The sequence below is a fragment of the Tursiops truncatus genome, chromosome 13 (genome assembly GCF_011762595.2).
Source record: "Tursiops truncatus isolate mTurTru1 chromosome 13, mTurTru1.mat.Y, whole genome shotgun sequence".
Taxonomy (NCBI): Eukaryota; Metazoa; Chordata; class Mammalia; order Artiodactyla; family Delphinidae; genus Tursiops; species Tursiops truncatus.
In genome coordinates this window covers 6067926-6095649 of record NC_047046.1, presented here as the reverse complement: position 1 = coordinate 6095649, position 27724 = coordinate 6067926, and the positions used below count along the sequence as shown (strand labels likewise).

The window sequence follows — 27724 nt, the reverse complement described above, 5'->3', positions numbered from 1 at the left end:
TTATACGGCTCCCCGATCGTACCGACTGGAGATCTCAACAAGAATTACGCGGCATTAATCAAAAAGCACTGCAGCAGCACTGATTTGAACATGACCTCATCCTGTAATTTCTTCATACGCCAGAAACAATGTTTCAAAGTATCCCTGGACCACATTTCTTAGGCTAACAGAAATGGAATATCTTTGATAGTAAAAGGTCTCACCATTTAAAAATGGGACACTTCTTTGTTCCTGGGCAATCAAAAGTAGACTTATCTATTCTCTCAACACAAAGCTTGTGGAAATAGGGTAATAATTTTAGAATCTGAAAAAAAAAATAGTACACCCAGTACTCACGTGGTGCTGTGAATTAGTTATAACAAGCTATTTTAGATCCTAGTCATGAATAAGTTATAACCCATTCACATCTGGTTCTCATGCCGTGAACCGTCAGAATGACTGGCGTCCCACTGCCTCTGCGCGTGCTCGGCAGGGCCTGGGACCCGGCGAGCGTCTTGTGCGCAAGGACCTCTGTGGCTGTTTTGTGGGAACTGTCTGTGTGGCTCTGGTGTCCTCTGGCTGAAGCACTGTCACGGAGTAAATGAAGGTTGGCCAGAGGACAAAGGCAAGTGTAGTGATTAAATGTAAGAGGAGAAGAGATGGTTCCCAGCAGGGAGGTGGTGTCCTGAGTGGATTCGTGGACTCAGGAAATGTTGAGGGTGGCAGAGACCTTCAAAATCAACTATTCCAACACCTCTTTATTTCAAGATCAAGAACCTGTGGCCCAAAGAAGATTCGCTTAGCACAACGGGATAAAAAAAAGAGCAGAATGGCCAAAGTCTTGAGGTGCTGGAGTGTTTGGGGTTAAATCTGAACCCTATCTTGTCACCTAAACCATCGTAATATCTAACTTAAAGGGTTAAGTGCTAAATGCAATCACTTATGGTGTCTGGCATGTAGTAAGTGCTCAATAATTGTTACCTATATTATTTTATGTAAATATTGATCAATATATAAATATTGTTTACTTATTCCCACACTAGGGCATTTCCTGAACATCATCTAAGTGTGGAAATGAGCTAGCAAAGGATTCCAGTTACTTCCAAAGAGGGCAACATAAAAGCAAACACAAGCATTTTCTGCTGGCCTTTTCCATTTTCACTGGAGAGGAGCCATTCAGGGAAGCGAATAAAGAGAGTCAGGCAGAATCAGGCACCCTAAGGGACAGTAAAACCTACTTCCTCCGTTGAATCAATCTATAGTACTCTACAAGAAGCTAAAAAAAGGTGGATGGCTAATTAGGCCATCAACTCTCAATCTAAAATACCTGCTTGTAGGAAAGGAAACTTACCATCTCTGAAAAATGAAGCCTGATGTTATTCTGAATTCACAACAATCCTGGACAAAGAAACTGTTTTAAGTTGCACGACCCTGTTATTTCTACTTGCACGTGTATTTAAGAAGTTCAGCTGATAAGTTATTTGAGAATCCCAAAGAGTTAGGACACTAAGAAAAAGGACAGCATTTCAAGGAAGCGTAAGCACTCAACAATCACTCCAAAAACATTCTGGTAAAAAGAATGAACACCATTAAAAAGTGGAAGTAAAAAAACGTTGAAAGCAAAAGATGCAATTATTTTTTTGAAGTGACAAAAAATCTTGTTTATTAATCATTCTTAAGCAATTGGGATATTTTTAAAACTAAGACAATAGGCGGGTCAAGAGCTTAGCACAGGAGTCAGAATCCTGGGCTCCAGTTCGCACTCAGCCACGTTCGAGCTGCAGCCTCTCTGTGCCCTCACCTTCTCCTCCCATAACATGAGGAACAATAACAGTACCTACAAGACATAGTGACTGGGGGGATAAAATGAGCTATCTTAGATAAAACACTTAGCATGTGTCTGTCTACTGTGATAAAGTGGTAACTGAACTAAATTTGCACTCATCCAAATGTGGAAACTTCGGATGGAGACGCTTTTTGGGGTCCTGTTCTCTGTCTGGGTGGGCAGTGCACATCACCTTTTAATGGCTGGTCTCTAAAAGCTAAAAGAGGAGAACGCCAGTAGAAACCAAAAGAAGAAAAGCATCTTTTGCAAGATAACCACCTCACAGAGTAATCTGAATGTCTGCCAGTGAGGAGTTAGCGTGGCACATCTGAACTATGATATCATTAAAAATGATAATGTGCATCTATATTTATTGACAAGGAAATACATCTATACTAGGTTAAGTCAAAAGAGTATATTAAAAGCTGTATATATCACATTTTTGTAGATACAAGTAGAGAAAAAAATTCTAGAAGTATACACAATGAAACATTAAAAGCATTTATCTCTAGACGGTGGATTGTGGGTGATTTTTACTTAAAAAAAATTCTATTTTGGTACTACCTAAAGCTTCTTTAATGATGAAAATATATTACTTTATAGCCAGAAAAAACTATAAAGCTGTTTCTCTTACAAAACATAACCACTAACTATCCACTAGCAAAGTGGTATCATATGTTTTAATGATGTTGTTCCAGGGTAGTCTTGGGATGCTTTACCAGAACCAAGGAGAATTAACGGGAAGGCAATTTTTATAAAAGCAACAATTTAGTGTCTCCGAGATATGCAGAAAACGATCATGACGAGCCCTCGAGCGCCTCCCCACCCCCACGCATTGTACATTCCTGTAATTCTCTGACATTATCTGTCATAAAATACAAGGCTCATCACAATTCTTTAGACACTGACAGCCATTTCCTTCTGAAAGAACGTACAGCCTGACATTAAAGTTGTAATAGATGTGATTAGAGGCACCAGCAATTAGACAGGGAAACGCGATATGTGGTCGTCTGGGAAGGCTGCAGTCACTGGAGGCGTACGTGGTGGATTTATGAACCGTGTTTCTCTGCAGTCTGATTATCTCATACTTTAAGAGTTTCTATTTGACTTCTATTTAAAAACCACGTCACGTGTCTGTACGCTGGTAGGGGCGCGGTCCCTCTGTGTGTAAACGTCTCAGGAAGAAAGCAAGTCTGTGTTTCAGGTTGTCTAAAAGTGCCTCTGAGTGGGCCGTGGCCAGGTAGAGAAACACATGCACTCCCACGGTCTGAAATCACACAGTACCTTCTGGGAGTGCCCAGGGCCTCCCAGAAAACTGGGCGACTTCATGGCCAGAATGCTCATGCCCTGTGGCAGACCCCACCCCAGGAGGCAGGCGCACCAGCACCCCATCTCCTGGCTGTGAGGGGCTGCCATCCCGGGCATCACGTCAGCACACAGTCGGCTCAGCACTTCCTGTTTCAGGGAAGTTGCTTCTAGGGCAGGGGGTGGCCAGGTGGCCGGCGGGTCTGTGGTGACGCCACTTGGCCCTTCCTGCTCTCCCTGCATCCCCCTCCTGCCCTTCCTGGGCAGCCTCCAGCTGACTGCCCTGCCCCCTGCCCCCCGCCCCCGGCCCGGGATCACCCAAATCGCCTCATTTCAGAAGCGAGGGCAGGAAACATTTGCAACTAAAGAGAGATGCCATTTGTGAGCTCCTGACAACCTTGTCCTTTACCAAGATGATCCTGAGCCAATCATTTAGGGACATATAAAATCTCAAGCCTTCCCACACAAATAGCTCTACCGAGTGATATCTGCCTTTAAATGGAAAGGAAAATTAGCAGGTCATATCTGATTAGTGTTTCCATTTCTACGTCTGACTGTGATTACTGCAGATTTTAATTGTCTGCTGGTTGATGACGAAAAGGTATGGTGACCCAAATGCCAAACTGTCCTCTTACACTGACGAAACAGGAGGTACTTCTCAAGTCTTAGCGCCTGACAATCACTACCCTAAACTGTATTTCCGAGGCTGAGATGTGTGCGCTTGCTTTAAAGATCTCTCTCTCTATGGTCTGCCAAACGGATGAACCATTTCAATTGATTTAACTGATAGGGCTTCTTTTATCCATTTTGTGCGCCTGACTAATTAGGCCCCCAAAAAGAAGGAAAGGTATTATTATTATTATTATTGGCCGCACCGTGCAGCATGCTGGATCTTAGTTCCCCAACCAGGGCCAGGGATCGAACCCGTGTCCCCTGCATTGGGAGCATGGAGTCTTAAATCACTGCCAGAGAAGTCCCCCGAAAGAAAGGTATTATTAACCAAAGCTCTATACACTTTAATTTAGCCATACTTTTCCTTTATTACTTATACTAAAGTAAACTAGTCGGTTGTTTCATTAGTGCTAATAGAACATATTTAGCTAAACTCTCGCTAAGCATCTCAGATGATCACTGAGAGAGAAAAGAGACTTTATCCTCGTGCTATTCTAGAAAGGACTCTGCCCGGTTCCAGCCATGTCATCTTGGACAGCATTACAATTTGGCTAGGCAACCAAGCAAAAACAAGACACCTCCCGACGTGCCCTTCTACAAAATGGCCCACACGAGTTATTTCAGACAAGTTGAAAGAAGAAGGATAGTAGAGAGCTTTGAAATCATTAAAACAGTCCAACAGTAGTCAATTCAGCGACTAAAGGAACCAGGCCCAAGCATTCAGTTTTAGTAATTACATACCCTCTGGTGATCAGTGATAAAATATTTTTACGGGACTTCTTTCCCTATGGAATAACAGCTGGAGTACAAATATTTTTAAAAGAAGACAAACCTATTCTTTTAAAAAGGCATTTACCTGGATCTTCGCTTCCTAGAACGTTTCTGATGGCTCCAGCATGTCCACCTAAGGACGCCTGACCTCTCGACTGCCCATCTACTGCTCTGACAGTCCTGACATACATTATCCACATCTTTAAAAGTTTCCTTTCTGTGAGCCTCCTGTGCCGTGTAGAATAAATGAGGCACGTTTACTGATGCCATTTAGGGTGACTCCCATAAAGTTCTCTCTACTCACAATGATTCTTTTATTGTGTCAGGGGTTGGGAGAATTCCCAGAATCCTATACTCCACTTCTTTAGTAAGTCACGCATTGAGTTCCAGGGGAGGAGAAAACCTCCCCACAGAATACTGCTCTATTAACAGGGTCTGGCATTTAAAACAAACAATACTGAGATCCAGATGAAGCTGCCAAGAGTGAGAATGAGGCAAGGCATGCAGGTGCTGTGCAGGTAAGTTAGGGTTTGTCTTTGCAGCCAAGTTTGGATCATATTAGATAAACGAGCCATTAGTACATTAGCCAGTAGAAATAACTAAAAACAAATAAAGGTAAAATAAGAGGGAGGGCAATTGTCTTTCACAGATTACCTGTCACCTGTGGGAGGACAGCAGAAGAAATTGGGGAAAGAAAACCATCACGGCATTTTATATTCATTTGGAATTTTCAAAGAAGGGGATGCAATGCAGTATTTTCTCACTCTTCCTGTCCTTGACACTATTTTTCTTTTGCACTTTTGTCGCGTTTTCCATTTGTATGACAGCCTTTGTTTTGTTTTCCTCTCGTATTTGACCTCATACTCCCACAATGGGATTAATTATAATCATGAAACTCTTTCGGGGCCCACTTTAATTTAGATACTTTTAATAATAAGCATACGATGTATCCGTATTTTTGGAACTTGGCAATTTTGGTTTAGAGTGCCCAGATTTTCCATTTGAAGTCCAAAATCCTGAGGCTGGGTGTTTCAGCTTCTTCTGGTTGATCCAATTCTGGTGGCGTCTATCAGGCAGTTGGGAGCCAGTGGAATTTGTTTTTCCTCCCATTTTTCATAATGGGCAGGATGGTCACCTCAGATCACATGGTTTCTTGCTGGTTGTGTGGGAGGGTGTGAAGCAGCTTCCATCTCAGCGAAACATCTGCGCCAAGATCCTTTTCCGCTGGCTTTACCCTGCTTTTCTAGGGTGTGACCACCGCAGTTTAAAGTGAGCTTGCTGATGGAGATGGTGTTGGTGATAGAACTGTTCCGTCTCCCCCACTCTACCCTGACACAGCCTCTGCGTTGGTCTAAGGCACTTAGACCATACTCAAAGGCATTTTTTTTATTGTGAAAAGCTGAAAATCATTCACAAAAATCGACATTACGGCTATTATTTACCAAGTGTCTGTGCCAGGCTCATAGGTAACCACCTAATTCTTGAAACAATCACACAAGAGAGGTACGATACCCATTTTTTTTAAAACATCTTTATTGGAGTATAATTGCTTTACAATGGTGTGTTAATTTCTGCTGTATAACAAAGTGAATCAGCTATATGTATACGGTACCCATTTTTTGCGGAACTAAGGCTCAGAGGAGCAAGACCTTTGCCTAAGTGTACATGAGGCCCATGAGCCACATGCAAACTGTTTCCAAAGGCGGGCACCTCCTCTGCCTCCAGACGTGTGGAGTTTGGAACCAGAAGGTCTCATGACAGCTCTGGGAGAAGGTGTCAGTTCTGGGTGCTCTCTGTACCCTGTGGAACGTTCCGTCCCGGGGTGGCCGCTACAGAATGCAGCAGTAGTGACGATGCTGACAGTGACAAGAGTTGCCACGTACCTAGCGTACCGTGTGCTCGGTACTGTGCTGAGTGCTTTCCGTGCCTTCTCATCAAATCCAACAGCTCTGAGACAGGTACTTGCTATCTTCCCAACCTTATGTACTGAGGCATAGAGAGCTCAGAGCCTTATGGAGATCACACACAGCCTGGGTATCCTCCTGGTGCTTTGTAGCTCCCTCTTCCCATTTCTTTTTAAGGAGGGAGAAATTGTTCTAACGTAGGTCTACACTTTTATTAGGAAAGATCTAACCCTTGGCTCAGAATTTCTCTTAGCTGAATCTTAAAGCATCCAGTGACAAGACTTTACCAAGGCGTAACTGTCTCCATCGGCTGCAGTCCAGCTGGAAGTAAGCTGCAGAGATGAGCTGTACTCAGGGATGAGCCAGAGCGACGCAGCAGGTAGGGATGAACCCCCAGGCTCTGGATCCGGAGCCAGCGTGCTGCAGTTTGATTCCTAGCCCTGCCACTTATTAACGATGCACCTTTGGGCGAGTTATGTATAACTGCCCAAATGGGAAAACTGCCAAATGGGAAAATAGTACCTACTTTATTGGGGTTGTTGTGAAGATTAAATGAGTTGACCTAAAGAGGCGCTATCCGGGACTTCCCTGGCGGTCTAGTGGTTAAGACTCCGTGCTTACAATGCAGGGGATACGGGTCTGATCCCTGGTCAGGGAACTAAGATCCCACATCCCACGTGGCAAAAAAATAAAAATAAAAAATAAGGAGGCGCTATCCAATAGAACTTCCTGCAGTGGTAGAAATATTCTCTGCTGTCCAGTGAAGCTCATGACACACTGAGCCCCTGATATGTAGCTGGTGTGTATGAGAAAAGGAAATTTTCTTTTTATTTACTTTGATTTGACTTAATGCAAATTTAAGTTGTCCCACGTGGCTGGGGGCGACCATACTGGGCGGCGCAGATTTAAAGCGTTTACAGCTGTGCCTAGAACTACTGTGCCGTCGGTGCTCCGACATGGAGAGCCATCCCCAAGCGCTCCCTGGCTCGCAGCTACTCCACTGTGGAGCCCGCCGTGGCTGCTCTCTGCACTGCAAGAACACTTCAACCGGACTTTATTCTAACTGTCATTATCATCATCCCATCCCATCTTGCGTCTTTATAGCGTTTATCACTACCTAAAATGAGGTCATTGGTTGCTCTTTCTTACAGGACTAGAATGTAAGCTCCATGAGAAGAAGGGCTTTCTGTCTGTTCCCTGCTATAATGCCAGCACCCAGGGAAGGCCTCCCTCTAGGAATCTAAGGTGGCCCTTTAAGAAAGCATTCTCTCTAGTTGAGAATTAGTGGTAATCTCACCCAGTCTCTGGTCTGACACCCCCCGCAATTAGGTAGTGTCTTTTGTATTAGTGACATGAGAGGACTTGGAAATACTTCTCTGACTGGCATGGGAATAAGGCAGAGGAGGAAGGAGAGCTAGTTCACGCATGCCTTTGGGAAGCTCACAAATAAAAAGGCCAGAAAACTATCAAGCCATGTAAAAATGAGATACAGTTTAATTTCAGTGGGAGGGAAAGTGTGCGCCTGTTCAGGACGTTCTGCAGAGCCTGTGACACACGGGATCTCACTGGGTGCAGCTTACACACCTGGACAGTTATTCCTGTTAGGGGCTGACTGTGTGGGTTCCTGGCGCTGACATAGGCACAGCACCAAACCCGAGAGGTGGCTCTGCCAGCGTGAACTGGGCTGGCTTTGCGCTTTCTCAATTTTCGGTGGTGGCAGAAACTCAGAAATTCAGGAAATGCGCATGCCGAGCTCTGATGATGCTTTTCCTGGTCAGTGACAGAGAGAGAAAAAAGAGGACAATGCAGCGACTTTTCCATAAAGCTAACTTTATTCAGTTCAAAGGACACGTTTTTATTTTCATTTTAGAACCTCCCAATTAAAAAACGCACCGTTCCATGAATTCTACAAGCCTAGAAACCACTCGAGTCGCCAAGAGGTTATGGTGATGGCCAGGAGCTTAACATCATCATCGATTTTGTTTTTTAATTTACCTTTTGGAGTTTACAAGGCGCATTGCAACAGGCCTAACAACCAAGCTTCCTTTTACATATGCACCTCGAGGTTAAAGGTCAAGCCAGCATATGGTCTAAAGTGCTAGCTGTGTACTCAGTCCTATGCCTGTAGCTTATTGGGCATATAAGACTCAGCCACCAAAGTACACAGAAAACAAAGTATAATTAAATCCTCCCAAGGATGCTCAGTAAGGAGCTAGGGGAAGGGTAACCCGTCACAGCACCTGAAGCTCCTTCTCAATTACCTGCCTGCCTCTCATAGGAGACTTTGTGAATCCCCGGCATGTGAGGACCATGCCCCAGTCATTTTAGCGTTCCTGGTACCTTACACATTGCTGGGCACATGGAGGTGCCTAAGGAATGTCGAGTGGCTAAGGACTGCAGTGACCAAGATGGTCTGAAGAGGCTGGGACTGGAGCTGGTCCTTAAGGATGGGCAGGGTTTACACAGGAGGAGGTAAGTGAGAATGAAGTTTCAGAAGTCACAGTGAGACCATTACACTGTCTGACATGGAAAGAACATTCTGGGGAGTGGTGGAAAATAAAATCAGATAGAAAAGCGAGGACTGGATTTGAGTTGCTTATTAAAAGCCGCTCAGAATAGTTGAGATGGAAGAGAGAGGAAATGGGAAAAGTTGAGCTTACCCATTACAGCCAAAGCTCTACCAGAGGGAATTGAGTCTGGTGGGGATGATGCAGGGTGAAGGGAAGGGAAGGGAAGGGAAGTGCAGCAGCAACACAGCCTGAAGCTCCAGGAAATCAGCATAAACATAGTAAACAACAGAACTGCCTTGTACTGAGGGCTCACATATCCGGGAGCACCAAGCTACACATGGTAGAAGCACTCTGACGACTAGACGTCCTCCTCCTATCTCACACATTAGCAAACAAGCTGAAAGGGTTAAAGGACTTCCTTTAAGTCACAGCTAGCAAGTGGCTGGGTGGGGCTTCATCCCAAACCAGGCTGACTCCAGGGCCACGCCCTTACCCATGAACGCCACTGTTCTCCCCAGGTGGAGATGAAAGGCATGCATGCCTTACAGAGCCAGAACATCCTTTGCCCCGTATTCTACTTGTTAAAACATCCTTTGCCCCATATTCTACTTGCTAAAACTCCTCTTCCGCTCTTTTCTGCTCCTTCCCCCATATTTTAAGTGTTACGCTTCTCCAGTCTACTCTTTTTCGCTCAGTGCTAACCGGGAGAATTCCAGTGCTTATTCTTGATGCTTGTGAAGAAAACATCTCAGAATAAGAGAGAATGTTTCTTCGCTCCTAAAGCTGCAGAGAAGCAGACACTATTCTGGGTTAAGAAGCTATAGTTCTGGTAAAGAACCATAAGCGTACTCTGCTGTTCAGTGTGGAAATGTGTATAAAGTTATATACTTCTGTTTTATTATCAAACAAGTATTTTAAGACATTTCGACTTCAGAGATTATTTCTGACTCATTTAAAATGTAACTCAATTTCTAAAAGTTTGCTTTTCTAATAGGTTGCCTTGCTTGATAATTTATCATCGTAGTAATATAATTTAAAGAGATATCTCTGTTTTGAAGATACAGAATTTTTTAATTTTTAAAAAAATAATCTTTTATTATTAAAACACCTTTAACCTCCCCTTTTTTCTTATATCTTTATTGGAGTATAATTGCTTTACAGTGTTGTGTTAGTTTCTGCTGTATAACAAAGTGAATCAGCGATACGTACACATATATCCCCATATCCCCTCCTGCTTGAGCCTCCCTGCTCTAGAAATTTTAGGGCTTCCTGGTTAGTTAGAGGAGGGGCTTTTGCTCTTCATACAGAAGGCTGAATTAAGTGCAGACACTAACACATTCTTTATTCAGATGGAGTTTGAGTCTGCCCGTTCAGATCAACAACTGGTGTGACAACCCGGATGGCTACCAGCATGGGGAGGAGAGAAAGAGGAGGACAGGGGCTCCTTGCTGAGATAAATATAATCCAGCAAAGAGGGGCGAAGGTAATGCCCATCGGGTCTTGCTGAGGAGCTTGCCTGCTTCCGCAATCTGACTGACCTGCTTGGAATACCCTCCACGGAGGATTTTCGTTTTCCTCAGAGAATCTACACAGTCACTGTTTTACAGCTGCTGCAAGATGCAGTTGGTTATATTGGTCCAGAGAATACACGGAGTTGGTGTGTAAATTTTATGACTTGAGACAAGTGTAGGCAGTCAGAATTTGAGGGGGAGCATCCCGCTGGTGAACCCCATTTGCGGGTCTGACCGAGTTAGGCAGTGGTACCCCCGGGGAGACTGGAGGTCTGGAGACACTATGGGTTGTCACAGCTGGGGAAGGGGCACATCTGGCACCTGGTGGGTAGAGGTCAAGGGTGCTGCAAAACAGCCTACGACGCACAGGAGGGCCCTCACAATGCAGAATGGTCCTGCCCCGTGTCTCAGCACTGGGTCAGAGTCAACCTAATCTGAGGCAGGCCTTTTGTGCCTTCTGACGAGGTTTACTCTGCTCTCCTTGGGTTTCCGGGATTGCTAGTAAACCGTGGGTGACGGAGTGCTCAGGAGGGACAGGTCCCAGCCACGTGCAGCCTCCTTCCTATAACAGAGGGCTCCTGACCTTGGAGGAAAGGCAACCATCAGTGAGAGACTCCCAGGGTGCCTGCTGGAGACGGTTTCTTCTCCACGTCTTCAACTCTTGGTGAGGCAGGTGTGCAGAAAGGCACCGCTTTACCGGCCTCACTGTCCTGGGTCAGGATATGTGAATCTCCTTTCTTCGGCTCAGAAGAAAGGGGCTGCGGGTAAAATGTGCCTAAGAATATAAATCATTTTCCTCCTGTTATCGGATGGCATGAGATGTTGCTTTTCCTCTGTGAATGTTTAAGTGAGCTGAGAAATGGAGAGGGTGAATAAGAGAATTCTGCAACCCCCAAATAGGGACTCCAGATTTACGGTTATAAAGCTGCATATTTCTGCAGACATTAAATGTATATATCGAAGTTGACCCAATATACGCTTTCAGCAGGAGTGCTCTGTTCTAAACCATCAGGGAATCTCTAGGAAATGATGATGTGTAAAGGCTTTAACATTTCTTGAACGCAAAGGAATTCCTGTTTTTAAGAGGACCACTAAATACTTGCATAAATCTTAAGACGCTTCTAAAGACTCCTAAGAAATTTATGAAATCATACCAGAACTCTTAATATTTTACATGTACTGACACGAAAAGGTTTCCAGGCTGGGAGAAGTGAAAGTCCAGGCTCCATGGCCACCCAGGAAACCCTGTTCATGAAAAAGGGCCATCATTTAAACTTTGTAATTTGCAGAAATATATTGGAGAAGTTAAAGAAATGTGTTGAGCTGCCAATTTCAAAAATGGTTTTCCGCTTGGAAAAGGTCACTTCCAGAGTCAAAACAATTACTCAGGTTATAAACTCCCAGTTTGGAAACAAGATACAGGTGCAAACTGAAAAGCTATTTATCTTCTTTAAAAAGCTTCCGTACTAAGAACAAGAAAGAAGGTATTCCAGCAGAACATGGAAGACACATGAAGAATTAAATTATTAAAATACTCTTGGGGCAAATCCTTTCGTATATTGTTTAGGGACTTTGGGGATGTAAATGAAGGTTCTGTTTCCCTCTGCTGGGGGATATAAAGGATCACAGTTCACTCTTTCACTGAAGAAAACACCTTTCTCTGAGCCCCTCTGAGCAAGGCGCCTCTGAGGTCATCTGGGAGATGGCAACGAATAAAACAGATGCGAACCCGGCCGCCACAGACCTGACAGGGGAGGGACAGACGATCCTACACGTATCAGTTCATACCAAGCAGTGGGATTTCTGCCAAAAGGCTACATTAAACTGAACTTCCTAAATTCCTTACCGACCATTGTTTAAGAGTGGGTAACCCTAAACATGAGCATACAACTAAAACGAGTTACATCATAAGAAACTGGTACCTTCATCATTTGCTTTTACAAATCTCAGACAATATTACACTGTGTTAGCCTATGAAACGACTTGCATTAGCTGAGTAATGTTTTAAGATGCCATACTTCTCTGAAAAATTTTTAGTATCAACAACTGCATTAGTTAGTGTAAATTATATGTTATTTTCTAAAATCCCTAATTCTCTTTGGACTGATAGTGAGGTAGTTAATAATTTATATTTACCTAAAGACTTGTAAAGAGATTAAAATTCAAATAGGAAAAAACACACCTTATCACCTCACAATCCCTGTGAGTCATCTGCTAGGTATTTTTGAACACTTATTCTTAAAGCCCAAATTAACAAGGTAAAATCAATCGATATATAATGGGCATCTGATATGTCTGATAACATTTTAAAACCACAATTTAAAATCTCTAAATAATATACTGTCATTGAAATATACTGTTTGGAACCATGTTATGTATGTGTGAATTGAGGTATACTTAAGTAAATCAGTAAAAACTTGTGTATAATTGAGGAGAAAAGACTAGTAGCTCACAAAAAAGAAAATTATTCTCTGGGATGCAAACTATTGTCAACAAAGAAGGATCTGTATTCGTCTTGCCTCTGTAGGGTACGTCCAAAGGCAAGACATATTGCCCCCAGTGCAACATGTAATGCTGCTTTTCCTTCTTACTCTTTTTCTGACCCTCGTTCTGACTGTGGTCAACTGTGAAAATAGCGAGGGCGCCTCACTTGGGGAGGAGCCCACGTTTCTAATGGTCCTCGTGTTACCCTACGTTGGGGCCATTTTAGAAACATTCTCCCTTTGGTGAATAACATGGTGCAGGCTATCTTTGACCAGGCATCCTTTTCAGACTGACCGGTCCCTTCTGGCAGCTCTTATCCATGCTGCACTTGTCCCAGATCAGGTCCTCCATGGTATAAGGTCGTTTGGAGGCTGGCAGGGAGTCCTTGTAACCAGACATTTTGGCATTCCCCAGACAGCACCTTAGTAGCTCCAAAGGATTTAATTTCCTCATCTTGTTCCTGTGCCCATGGCCTTGTACACGCACATGTAAGGGGATGCTAGGGATAATTCGACAGGAGTGGTATGCTCCAGTTTCCCCAGTGTAGTTCAACAGCATTGTATGAGCTACATTATTTGTCAGGCTCACATCAAAGAGAGCAGCTTCGCTATCCCCTTTGGGGGGGGGTGGCATTTGTAAATACATTCAAATTTGTCTTATTCAAACAGGGCAATGATTTCCATGTGACCATTTAGTAATCTCGCCAGATGTAGAAGATACCTATGTACCAAGGCTGACAAATGACCATCAACAAGATTCCTGAAATATTTTATTTCTGGATTTGGCACATTAAATGTGTCTTCTTATAATTGGAGTCCACAATTTACAGGTCAGATTGTAAATAAAGCTGTAAGGCCCTACACATCTGCTGTATCATTCAGAATCAGAAGAGGTGGTTAAATGTCAAGACGAAATTGTGAAAAATAGCCTGGCAGGATTATGCAAAAACTGGACGGAAGCAGCCAGACGCTCTACCTATAGATTGTGAACACGAGAGCTTTAACAAACAAAAAACTGGGACCTTCATCTAAAAGACTGAGTAGGCTTATGAGACTTCTAAAGGCAGATTGTTAATGTGCTGGATGAAGCTGTGCTCTATCACTGGGCAGCACTGATAAAGGGTGTCGACGCGTTGCATGCACAGGTGCAAGAAGCCGAGTGACGGGGTTCACTTTAGGGTTCAACAGTCTGCGCTGTCATGTCAACCTTCCCGCAGGGATTTATAGTTCTGTGGGCGACTGACACTAACGTACCGAAGACTCACAGCATCTCTGGTAGGGAGACACTGGCCTCAACTGCTTAACAACTTCTAACTTCACTCGGTTTTCCTCTAAGGCTCAGAGATGGATAATCTGCTTCCCACTTGAGTTTCAGACTTGTGATGATAAGCTGCCCAGGAAGGTCCAGTCCCGGTGGCCCCCGAGCCTACGTGGGAAGGCGCTCTACTCCACCCGCAGCCTGCTGGGGGGGAGAAGTCAATGCACCTTTCCAGTCAATGATCATCCTGAACTGCTCTGAGTTCCATCCTACAACTGTGGATGAGACACGAGAACACCTCCTAACTGTCTCCAAGAAGGTCTCACCTCTGGCCATATTTGTTCCAACTCAGATTTTTATTTTGTCTTCCCCCCAAAACCCTGCCTTTGCCCTCAAACAATAAAGTTGGGCTTTGCTCATCTCTGAACCAGGTCCTAATACCACAGCCTTACTATATTGAGAACACTGTTTCTGTCAAAGACTGACTCCAGCACTTTCTTGATGGGAACTAATTCCTCACTTGAAACCCATCACACAATGCAGAGGCTGAGAAGGATGACACAGCCTTTCTCTCTGTCATCAAAGACTATGTCCCCGCCTCCCCTGACCCGGTGCAATAGGGCATGTCTGTGAGCAAGTATCTCAGTGGCTGAAAGCTGCTGCTCTGTTCCACCAGGATTTCTTGTCTGGTCACCAGGACGTAACCAAAAGATAAAGATGACTCACTCTCAAAGACAAGGATTGACCCCTCCTTGGAAAGAACAGGCCCTACCTAACAACCTCTGCTATGTACTTATCTATGGGAACAGAAAATTAAAAAACAACAAAGCCTTTCTTCATCTTTCTTGTCAATGTGCAAGACATATTTCTAAAAACTGGATCTGCTCCCAAATGCCACAGCCACTGAGGGGAAAATAATACCAGTGCCCTTTACCTGAGTTGACACTTGTGACAGTTGGAGAGACAGGGGCAAAAAGAAAGCCTCCTTCAATGTCTGGAGTATGGCAGGAACCTAACCTCCTACACTTGATCATCACTAAAAGAATTAGATAGAAACCATTAGAAAAATATGGCGGTCCCTGGATTATTAAGCCACGACAGTGATGGAACTGTACCTTGGGGAGCTAATGTTTTCACACTGACTTTGCACCAAAGATGGCCCTTTAAGAGTATGGTGCCACTCATTTCTAGGTGGAATGTGTAACTTTAAGAAAAACAGTACTGTAATAATACTGGGAATTATAATTGATACGTGGCAGCAATGTGTGAGCAATGTCACATAAGAAATGCCTCATAGGGACTTCCCTGGTGGTCCAGTGGGTAAGACTCTGCGCTCCCAATGCATGAGGCCCGGGTTCGATTCCTGTTTGGGGAACTAGATCCTGTATGCTGCAACTAAGAAGCCTGCATGCCGCAACTAAGACGTCTGCATGCCACAACTAAAGATCTCGCGTGCCATCAACTAAGACCCAGTGCAGACTAAATAATTAATTAATTAAAAATTATTTTAAAAAATGCCTCATAAACCCTCTTACCTACATGGTAAATAACAGGGGTCCAGGGTGCATTTAGAAGTAGGGTGGGAAGGAAATCTCAAGAGCAAAGGATAATGGATCCTATACTATCTAAACGTAACATATTAAGTGTTGTCAAAGAGGCAACAAAGAGAAACATTGTAGCAGCAGAGTATCACATGCCTAGAATTCCATTTATTAAAAGTGTTCTTCTTTTTCCTCTCCTTTATTGTAAGCTTTAAGCATCTCCGGCTTATTCTTTTGTGCTAGCCGATGGAATTTCACTGCTCAATCCTGAGAATCTGGCTAGGAGAAAGAATCTTGAAACGAGGAGAACACTTCTTCCCTTACAGCTCCAGAGGAGTACAGACTTCTTGCTTCAAACAGTTATTTCTGATAAAGTGGTAAACTGGGATAATCACTAAGGTATTCATTTCAGTCTGCTCCCCAGTGTGGAAACTCCCATAAAAACATAAACTCCTGTTTTCTGATTAACAAAGAAGTCTTTTAAGACATCTGTGAGATGCCTTCAGAGAGCATGGTGAGGAGCTGTAAAATGTAACCTTTCACTTCTAAAAAGGCCACTTTCTAACTGGTTGCCTTACTTGATAATTTGCTGTTCTGCTCATAATATTTAAAGCAGCATCTGTGATTTTTTTTCCTTGAAGGAATAAATACTTGTAAGATTTCCTTATTTTATTTTTTGGTTTACCAGAAGAACTTGGTATTCTTCTCTTTTCCTTTCGTGCATAAAGTATAAATAAACGATGCACCTCTGGTTCAAACAAAATTTTAAAATCTTTGTCTTATTTAAATTATCACACCCAAATTCAGCTGGTGGATAAGAGCCACAAAAGTATGGGACAAACTCATCTGCTAGAGAACAAAAGAGAGGAACTATTTTTTTAAGGTTTTTAAAAATTAATTACACGTATATATTAATTCAGAACTGTTTTCCCCCCCTCTAACTTCTTCCTAAATTGGAGAGGTCAGAATCTGGTTTAACTCAACTGGCCTCCTTACCATCATGTTCCACTTAAATCCTTGTGCAGACAGCATTTATTGGGTTCTCTGCTGTTTACAGGAAGCTCTGCTCTGCTCCTGGGCCACAGAGTCCTATTCCCACTGATCCACTTAATACATGTATTGTGATTGACAGTCAATAGCCTAATCTTTGTTATAACAGATAGAGCATCATTCTTATTGTTGATAAATTATCATTCCCAGATTTCACTTAGTACAAATGGGACACGTCTTTTTCTTCTTCAAACACAAAACTCCAATCCACCTAATCTGTTCGGTCCACTGAAATGCTGCTTCTCTTCAGCTGTGTTTTACCTGCCAACATGTATTTAAAAACGAGGTAGACAAACTGAAAAGTCCAGTGCAACTTACTGTTAGTGGATATGAATGGACTTTTTGCTGTGAAATTTGAGTCATGTTTGACCAATGAAATAAACATAAACTAAAATGCACAGCAAGCACAAGAATCAGCCCTTAATCAGTATCTTTCAAAGAATAATTTCAGCTAAGAATCTATTCACCTGCACAACATGCTGACTCTCAAAAGAATGACTGACATCATTCCATTTTTAAAAAGAGCTTAAAAAAAAAGACTCCTCTGCTTGCCTTCATAGAAAAGGGTAATTTTCTTCTTGATTAAATGTTTATTACAGAAAATAAAAGCCAAAAGAAGAAATATAAATCAGCGTAATTAAGAAGAGTCTTTTAAAATAAAACACTGAATGTGAGGGTGCTTTATTACCTGTAAATCCCCACGCAAATGAAAGTAGGATTAGAATCACCTCTGATATCAAGGTGGCCTCCACCCCAGTAAAAGTCTTCCTAGGGTTGAAGTAGGTGTCTGGGATGTTGTCATGCCCACAACTGCAGAAGCCAGAGTAAGAAATAAAACAAAACCACAATGCCCTCCAATCTAGTTGCCACTGGAGTCCCTCAGTGCCCCCCCTCACGAGGCCTCTCCCAGGCCGGTGTGACACCTCCTAGTAGCCATTCCTGCCCAGCGGGGGACCAGCTTATCCGGAAACTCCGCAGGGAAAGAGCAGCCCCTTTTGTCACTGGAGGTTCTAATCATAAGCAACTTGTGCTTTTATGTCAAAGTGAAGTCTCTCTTCCTGTAAGTACTACTTGTCTTCTTTGGAACTCGCGGAAATAGAAAATCCCTCTGCTGCGTGACAGACCCTGAATACTTGAAGACAATTAGGACACATTCACTTCCCTACCCAACCTTTCTGCAGGTTTAAATGTCAAAGCTGGCGATGTGAAAATTGGTGTCACTAAGCTAGCACCTACCTAACTAGTCTGGAACGTCAATCTGAGTCAAACATTTATTGCACCCTTGGTGTGTGAAGCATATAAAGGCGCCTAGTTTCTGCCCTTTAAGGATATCCAATCCAGTAGCTACAATTAATCTTAGTTAATAAACATAGTGTGCCCACTATATCTTAAGAACTTTTTATGGCTGACCTTGTTCCAGATAAAAGAAAAAAGGCTCATGTCTTTTCTTGCCAGAAATATAAGAAAATTATAAATATAATACAAAAATAAGTATTTCTTAAAAGCCTCAACACTGTTAACATCAGTATTGCTGCAAATGCACTCCATCAAGTAATGATGATGTTAAAATGAATTTATGCAACGAATGACAGATGAAAGAGTTAAGCGCCCACATGAGTGATTTTCTGTCGTAAGTAAAAGGATTCATTTTTTTAAAAAAAAGAATTAACAATAAAAATATCTAATTTCAAGAAACTTGTTTGTTAGACTGTTGTATTTACATGTGCTACAGTAGAAATCTGATACACACAAATTATTGCCTGGTACTTTAGATTTTAAATATACCTAAACTGAATTTACTGAGTAATTATAACATGATGCAGAGGAACAATAAAAACTATTTTATTTTAAGGTTTTCCAATAGTGTGTATGTATACGTAAACATATGTGTATATACACATAAACATACCATAAGCTTTAAAACCTTCTCCAAAAATATTTCACGTAAGATGAACATTTAGCCTAAAGAAATGAATTCAGAACGTCTTTGGAGGTAAAAGTCACTTTAAATGTTAGCATTCTTTTCCTTATAATTCAACGGCAAGAAAATGCAAGAGAATTCTTGACTGTGCAAAACAAAACAAAACCCATTTAATAAAACAATAACAATGCTCTTTAAATAAACGTCAAACTTAAAAGTATTAAAACGTCAATTCTAGCTTTAACACTCTTACAGGTTGGTTTCTGGAAATGTGTAATATATTACCGTATGACAGCTTGTATTTTGTTATAAGACCGATTACTGCAACCTAAATTACAGAGCACGATCATACTTCCTCTCAGACCACTTCATTTGCATAATTGGAATAGATCATACGGCTCAATATCAAAGCTTAAAATTAATACAGGTCAGCATGAAAACGTAAGTTAGATAAACTAGACTAACTCGCTGTAGCAGACGGCAGCTCTGTCGCCGAGCCTGGAGCTCTGCTGCATATTTGCATTATGCTCAGTTTCATGAATCACAAGCAAATCGTTATCTAGGGTAAACTAAAGCCCATATCAAAGCTTTAGAAAGGGGCTGTAAAGATAGAGTACTTACGTAAAGGGTTATCAGGACAGGAGACAATGCAACTTATCTGGGAGGGTCTCTAACGTCCACGAGGTGGTAAACGCATTTAAATAGCGATGTGGATTCAGACGGCCTCCTCCCCACAGCATCCCAAACAAAGCAGGGCCAGGCCCTCGGGCGCTCCTGGTGCACCTGCAATGCGGATCCCTCACCCTACAATCCCACCCCGGGGCTGGCAGAAGCGGCCCCTGGGCTGTCCTCTCCTCCCCCTTCGGATTGGCTTGGGTGCGCGGTGGGGACGGACTGCAGCCTCGACTGGAGCCCTGACAAGGGCATCCCCCTCCCCATAACGGGCTGGAAGACCCTGCAGGCAGCCGGCGCGGGAGTCGCTGCGCCTCACTTTTGCCCTCCTTTCCACCTCTTGGTTTTTCCCCCCCGAGATGTCTCCGCAAGGGGACACCCTTCCCCAGCCCGTGGGTCGGGAGCACCCCTCCCCCTGCAGTGAGGGCTTTAAAAATTATCTAAATGAGTTTCTGCCGCGACAGATGCCTCCGCCCCCCCACCGGCGCCCGCAGAGCCTCACTGCAGGTACCGCCAGGTGAGCGGGGCTGGACTCGGTCACACCTCGGGCTCCGCCTCACCTGCGGGCGCGGCCGTCGCGGTCCTTCAGGCGGCTCCCCCCCTCGGCGCGGTCCTCCGGGCGGGCGGCAGCGGGGGCCTGCGGTCCATGGGCGGGGCGGCGGGCGGGGCTGGCTCCCGGCTCCGGCCCTGCCCCGGCCCGGCCGCCGAGGGAGGTCAGTGGGCACCGCCCGCCGAGCGCATCTCGCCGGCTCCCACCCGAGCGCTCGCCGCGGTGCACGCTGGGAGCGGGGGCCGGGGCGGCGAGGCCTGTCCGCGCTGACCGGGAGGGCGGCAGAGGCGCCGGCGCGGCGACGGGTCTGTGTCTGCGGGGAGGGGCGGGGGAGGCCGATCGATACTCACTTCCCGGGGAGGGGGCGACGCCCCCCTCCCGCAGCTGTTAGGGGTTGGGGAACGGACCGAGGGGAAGGGAGGGTCTGGCCGGTGGGACGCAGGCGCAAAGCTCAGGTGCGGCCGCACTGCGGTTGCCCGGGGTAACGCGGGCCCGGGTGGGGCGCGGGGGAGGAGGAGCGAGGCGGACGAGCGGGAGCGCGCGCGCGCTGGGCGGTGGGGGTTGGGGGGTACCCGGGACCAGCCTGGGATTGGGGGGAGGGCACGCGCGGGCGGCCAACGGGGGCGGGGGCAGGGGAGGGGGGAAGGGGAGAGGGCCGGGCGGCGCGCATGCGTGCGGCCCCCGCTCCCCTGGGGCTCGCTGGCCTCGTGCGTGCGCACGCGCGCTGTCCCCCGGAGGCGTCTGGGTGTGCGGAGCGCGCGCGCGCGGCTTGGAGGCGCACCTGTGAGGTGTCCCTTGAGGAGAGGGAGGGTGGGTGCGCGGAGTCCGCGGCCTGGGGCGCTTCAACCCCTCACTTGGAGTGAGTTGTGGGGCGGCCGAGCTGCAGTCTCTTTATTTCTTCTCTGAGTCAAGGCGGGGGCGGGGGGCGGGGGCCGGGGAGTGGGCTCGGGGTCGGAAGAAGGATGAGTGGATTAAAGAAAAGAAAAACAACCCATCACTTAGGATGGGCCTCGAGCCGGGGCGGGTGCCCGGGCATCGGTGGGAAAGGTCAGAGCAGCTACCGCGCAGCTGGGCGGCCTGGCGGCCACCGGGCCGGCCCCGGGGAGGGCAGCCTGGCCTCTGGCCTCGGCGAGCCGGCGTGGGCCCGCAGTGCCGGGGAGCGGGGGTTACAGATGGCGGCAGGGTGCGCGGCGGCGGAGGTGCAGCGGCAGGGGCGAGGCCGGGCGGAGGCCCCGCGGGAGCCGGACTCCCGAGCCGGGCTCCATTGTTGTTGGAGCTGAGGGAAGGGGGAGCAAAACAGCTTTAGAAACCCGTGAAGCCGCGCCTTGGAGCCTTTCCAGGCGGGTCCGCGGAGAGGCGGTAATGGCCGCGCCGTGGGATCAGGGAGCCAGGCTGTGTCGCGGAGAAGCTTGGCTGCATGATGTGATGTTGTGTTTTTTTTTAGAGCGCCTCGCGTCCCAGCAGAGCCAGCCGAGCATCCTACTCAGGTGATGAGGAACCCTCCCGGCACCCAGCGCAGATCGCTGCTGCCGCTGGACGCCTCCATTGTTTGACCATAACAAGGGCCGGATTCTCAACCCAGGTAAACTGGATGGCAGCGCCGTCGAGCTCCCTCTCACCTCCCACATCCAAAGGAACCTCCTCTCCTCTTTCAGGACTTTACTCCAGTTTTCTCCCTGTGCCCTGCTTCTGATTAACTCAACATATCCACCTCCCAGACATTTCCCCATCTGGCTTAATCTTCCCGCATCTCTCTGCCAAGTCACCTCTCATTTCCCTCAAAACTCAGCTCCTTTGTGAAACCTTCCTTGCCGAACTCTAACAACTAAATCTCTCTAGGAGGAGCCTGTTCCGGACTTTTCTAGTTGATAGTTGATTGGTTGTCTTATTGCAACAAAGGAGACTAGATGTTTTTTAAAAATTCTGAGCTATTGTTTTTTTTTAAAGGAACGTTTTGTGATAGTTTATTGTTTTAAAAGGATCGAACTGTTTTTGTTTCTATATTTTGTCCTTTTTTGGGGGGGGGGGCCCTACTTCCTTGGTAGATGCACAGCTTTTTAGAACAGAAAAATGACCTTCGTGTTCAACCCACAGGTTAATTTAAATTTTAAAAATTAGTTTTAAATTAGCAAAGTAAAGCATTTTCGTTGTAAAAATGAAAACATTACAGAGATGGGCTAAAGTCTTTGACTACAAATCTCTGTCCCCAGAGATAACAACTATTATGTTTGGTGTGTATCCTTCTAGATCTTTAAAAATGTTTTTACGATCTAAACAATGTGTGTACTTGTATTATCTCTGACTGTTTTAACAAGTACAAGTGCACTCTAGCTTTCAGTTTTAGCATGTGATGCATTCACTCATTTTGCAGAACTGCTGCATCATGTTCCATAGTTTGAGTGCACCATAGTTTATTTAGCCATTTCCTGGATTGATGGCAATGGATGTTTTAACTTGATACTTAAACAGCTTCTTTGGTTGTCGTTCTCTAGTGAAATGACATTTTAGTGAAGGGAGCACAAATCTACACTAATTACAGAGCCTAAGCTTTTATTATGGAAGTTCTCTTTGGTTCAGAAATTTACATGTAGGAGCCTCCACCCCTCCCCCCGTTGTAATTGTGACTCTACTACTTTCAAGTCCTGTGACCTTGGGGAGGACATTTAATTACTCTAAGCCTCAGTTTTCTTTTCTACAAATGATGTTAATACCTGCTCTGTCCCACCAAGTTCAGTCATATGATGTATGTGAAAGTCTTTGTAGAGTGTAAAGTGGTATATAATGTTGATTTAATTGGCCTTTGTGATCTGAAGGAATTTTTAATTTACAATATAATTTATATTTTCTTTTTTGACCAGATATGTATATTACAGAATACTACAGATAGCCAACTTTGAATGCTGTTTAATTTCTGATTTTGCTATATTTTTACCAAGTACTGTTAATACATTAGACTTCTGAAAGAGTATTTTACAAAGCACTTTTCATAGTGCTTTACATACCTTAAAAATAAGGCATAAAAATTAGTTGCCTGAGAATAAAGTATCAGCAACTTGAACACTACATAAAACTCTCATAATATGTAAACAGAACTTACTTCCTAGTGATGTAAATTTGTGTATGTGTTTTTCTGAAGCAGCAGCAGATTCAGGTTAGTTTTTATGTCCTTTGAGTAAAATGGATTCTTATGGAGTTTGCAGGCAGTATCAGAGTTTTAACGGTAAATATTTATTGAATAATGTGATGGGTATCGTTTAAGATGTAAGAGATACCATTAGGGGCTTTGTAGGTGTTTTTCTTTCATTCATATATGCATGAATGTTTGTAGTGTGGTCAGCAAAATCAACTTGACCCTGTTCTCTTGTAATTGATCTGTGGGGGGAGAGGAGATCAGAAATTAAACACAATCGCGCAGCTGCGTGTAGAATCATAAACTGGTATCTGCTATGAAAGTGAAGTAGCATTGGCTATGAGAGAGTATAAAAAGGGGACCAAATTTCAGATTGCAGAAGGAGGGCCCAGGAAAGACTTTTTTGCAAAAATAAGGTTTGAGCTGAGATCTGAAGGGTGAGTAGGCGTCAGTGTAGAATGAGATGGGGGATAATTTTCCAGGCAGGGGAACAGCCTGTAGGAAGGCCCAGAAGGGGGGAAGCTTTGCCCATTCCGGGAACTGAAAGAATGACGTGTGGATAGATTATGGTGGGTGAGGGGCAAGTGTGGCTAGGCAGGGGCCAGATCGTGTAGGGTCTTGTAGGGCAGGTTAAGGATGTTTTATTTCACCCTGAGTGAAATGGGAAACCATTACAAGGGTTCGGTTTTAAGTAGGGGAGTGACATAATCAGATTTGCATGTTTAAACAACCACTCCAGCAGCTGCGTGCAGAATGTAGGGGTGGAGAGTCGAAGTGGGGGAGACCAGGTAGGCCATTTCAGAGGCCTTTCTAGAAGAGAAGTGGTCTTTCCCGTCCAGTTCACGTTGACTTTAAACTACCAGCTAAACTAAGATCAAGATAGGTATTTGATTTTAAAAATAAATAATTGATTTTAAAAATAAATAATTCTTTATTTCTAAAACGTAGGCATAAAAATGCACTTTTTTAATGCGAAAGGCACACATATGTTAAACTAATTATTCATACTATGCTTAACAGAAAAGTATCAGAGTCAAATTAAAATTTGGGGTATTTAACATGTTTTTGGTAAGTTTTGTCAAAGCAGGAATACATGAAATAAGACTGAGGCAAGGCTCTAAAATGAAAAGAAGGGAAACATTTGTAGATGCTGTTGGCTTAAAAAAATGAGAATAACAGAAAAAACAGACAAAAAAATCGAGAAAGTGACTGGGCGCACAATGTGTATATAAAAGTCATAGCTTTCTGAATACTAAAAATAACCTGGCAGAAACTAAATGGATAAACAACCAAAACAGCAGGCTCTGATCACAATGCAACAAAAAACAAGAAACAGGTAAGCACAGCCTCACCGAGACAAGTGCGGTCTGCCTGGAGGAGACCAGAAAACATCCTGAAAGATAAGACAATGTCTTAAACAGAAGGACAGGCCGTATTCCTGGATGTGATGTTTAAACGTTATAGAGATGCCCTTTTTTGGGTGAACTGGACAGAATAGTGAGTAATGAGGTGGGACAAACCCTATCTGATTGTTTAAACATATTGTAGAATCATGTTTGTTCTGTACAGGTCACTGGAACCTATTCAGCACCCCAGAGATAAACTGTATATGGGAATGTAATAAATGACAAACCATCGTGAATGCCCTTCAAATCAGGAAGAAAATATGGAAGTAAATATTAAACATCTGGAAAAAAGAGTTGTGCACGCTGAGGTGGACAGAGCACAGGCTTTGCAGTCACACAGACTTGAACTGGATTATTTTAAGTGAGGAAAGTAATACCCACCGTGCAGCTTTTGTGAGAGAGAGATACAGGTCTTCGCACCTATGGGGCACTCAAATCTGTTGCTAGTTAAAATCAATGTATTAGATTATGTACACATTTAAAACTTCTTTAAGAAGAAAGAGAAAACAAAACCCTGGGATCAAAAACTAAACCACAAAGTAGGAAAATATTTATGACAAATATAAGTGAAGAGTTAATATCTTCAACATGCAAAGGACTCACACAAATCAATGAGGAAAATCATGAAAATCCACACGTGGTTGCAGGATGTGGATAGTTCACTGGATAGAAGTATAATTTGTTCAACATTTGGAAAGATGTGTGATCTCACTCATAATCAAATAATTGGTAATTACTCCTATAGAAAAGTAAAAGTCTCTTCTCAGTAGCAACAAAACCAGAACACATTTAAGAGTAAAACACAAATGTACAAGAGCTTTATGAAAAAAGTAAAAACCTTTACCTGAAGAATTTAAAAGCTAACCTAAATAAATGGGCAGACATTACATGTTTCTGGAAGGGATGGCATCTTTGTAAAGATTGCAATACTCTACAAATTAAACTGTAACTTCAGTGTTATTCCAGTTGAAATCCCAGTGAGACTTATTTCTGGACACTTGATAAATTGCTTCTAAAATTTGTCCAGAGGACTAAATGTGCTAGAGTGGCCAAGAAATTTTTCAAGCGGAAAAATAGTGATGAACGATTTGCTATGCCAGATATCAAAACATACTGTAATGGTACAGTAATGTAAATGGTGAGCACAAGAATAGACAAGCTGGTACATGGACAAGTAGAATCCAGTAACAGACCCATATATATATATATATATATATATATATATATATATATATAGGAATTTATTATATAATAAAGTTGGTATTTTGAAACAGTTGGGCAATGGTTGTTTGATGCATTGTATAGGGAAAAATGACTATTTGGAAAGAAAGATTCTACTTCCCCATATTCAAAAATGACTTTTATTTGAATTAAAGAACTAACTCAAAGACAAAAACACCTATAAAAGTACTAGAAGAAAATATAAGAATTTATTATGTTGGAGGATGTATTATGTTGGGAAAAATGTTTTTGGGGTAGACCATTTAGGTAAGACCAAGGCCCCAAATCGTAAAAGGATGATAAGTTGGAACATCATCAAAGCTGATATTTCTGAGTGACAAAAAAGCATCACAAGGTGACAGACTGGGGAAAAAGTTTTGGTAACATGTATAAACAAAGGATAATAGAATTGACACAATTAAGAAATGAATGGAGAATATGAATAGTTCTGAGAGAAATGAAAATATCAAAGCAATGACAGGAAATTCAACCTCACTTGTGATTAGGGGAATGGAAATTAAAACAGTGAGGTTTTTTTTTGGGGGGGGTGGCTCTCAGGCTAAAATTTAAAAGCTGCCCAAGGATGTAGAGAAAAAGGTACCTCGTATATTCTTGGGAACATAAAATTGGTTCGACCTTTCCAGATGACAGTTTGCCCAAACCTGTCAAAATTTTAAAAACACCCATATGCTTTCATCTAGCAGATACACTTCAAGGAATTGATGATATTCTAATAAGAAGATACAAGTTAGTTTGAATGAAGTCTGTCGCAGCATCACTTAGAATGAGGAAAAACTGAAGATGAACACAAAAAATTTGGTACCTGTACACTATGGAATGTTACGTAGGTTTTTAAAAGAGAGGTAGATTTGTATGTATTGACATAGCTTGGATAGATGTCTAGAATATATTTTTGAGCAGGTTTAATTCCGTTTCTTTGTAAGATACAAAACAAAATAGTGTGTGTGGTTGTGTGTGTGTGTGTTCTGAATAAAAATAGAGACAGATCTAGAAAGATATGTGACTACTTCTGAGGGGAAGAGAATAGGGGAGACTGAATTTTTGTTTCTGGGACTGATTTTATATTTATTTCACAATGTTTTGGATTGTTGAAGTTTTTTTTTCCTTTTTACAATGAGATTTACTTGTAATGAAGATTTTACAATTTCTCACTTAATAAAGGCCTAAATTTAGACTAAAAAATTTTAAGACCTAGGACTTGCGAGGATGTAGCAAAAATGTCACACTCTTATGTTACATTAGACATATGTATCAAGAGCCTTAAAAGTAATCATATTCCTTGATGTAGCAACCACTTAGGAGCCATCAAAGGAATATTTTTATTTTTATTTATTTATTTATTTTGCGGTATGTGGGCCTCTCACTGTTGTGGCCTCTCCCATTGCGGAGCACAGGCTCCGGACACACAGGCTCAGTGGCCACGGCCCACGGGCCCAGCCGCTCCGCGGCACGTGGGATCCTCCCGGACTGGGGCATGAACCTGCGTCCACTGCATTGGCAGGCGGACTCTCAACCACTGCGCCACCAGGGAAGCCCAGAGGAATATTTTTAAATACAGAGAGGCTTTGCATACAAAAGATATGTATTGTGGAATTATTTTTAAGGGTGCATTTCCTATAACTTTAAGGGTTAAGTTATGGTACATCCACTGGATAATATATTACTGGCCGTTAAAATATTTAGGAAGAAAATGTATTAAAGTGCTTATGACAATGTTGAAGGAAAATCAGGATGCAAAATTGCATACGTGATATGATTAAAACCCTTAGTTAAACAGAAGTCCCAACAACCCTCCACAAAAACCTATGATGGAAAAATGTCTAGAAGAAATTAAATGAAAATCTTAAAAGTTGTGTATTTAAGGTAGTAGGATGTAGGATGATTTAAAATTTTTTGCTTTTTTTATTTTTCAGGATTATGTTATTACATCTATAATTTGTTATTTCATTTATTTTGGAACGTTTACTTTAAAAAAGTACATCCTATGTAGAACA

The 27724-nt window shown here is 43.4% G+C and overlaps 2 protein-coding genes across 14 annotated transcripts in view; one reads left to right on the top strand and one right to left on the bottom strand.

Annotated features, from left to right (window-relative positions):
* CCDC92 (coiled-coil domain containing 92) overlaps window positions 1–20101 on the bottom strand; it is a 35304-nt gene extending 15203 nt beyond the window's left edge. Inside the window, exon 1 of one of the 3 annotated variants that reach the window (XM_019950405.3) lies at window positions 19963–20101. Coding sequence is in view for 1 of the 3 variants with exons in the window: in XM_073789944.1 (XP_073646045.1) it covers window positions 4638–4752 (115 nt within the window). In the remaining 2 variants the exon portion in view is untranslated. Of the gene's footprint in view, window positions 1–4637; window positions 6962–19351; window positions 19374–19962 lie in introns of those variants that run through there. The other 2 variants (XM_073789946.1, XM_073789944.1) reach the window with 2 other exon arrangements.
* The window catches only part of ZNF664 (zinc finger protein 664), a 198058-nt gene continuing 190321 nt past the window's right edge, over window positions 19988–27724 (top strand). For 6 of the 11 annotated variants that reach the window (XM_033836745.2, XM_033836748.2, XM_033836743.2 and 3 more), the window contains exons 1-2: window positions 20667–20811; window positions 21397–21534. The gene's annotated coding sequence lies outside the window, so the exon portion shown is untranslated. The other 5 variants (XM_073789952.1, XM_073789951.1, XM_073789950.1 and 2 more) reach the window with 4 other exon arrangements.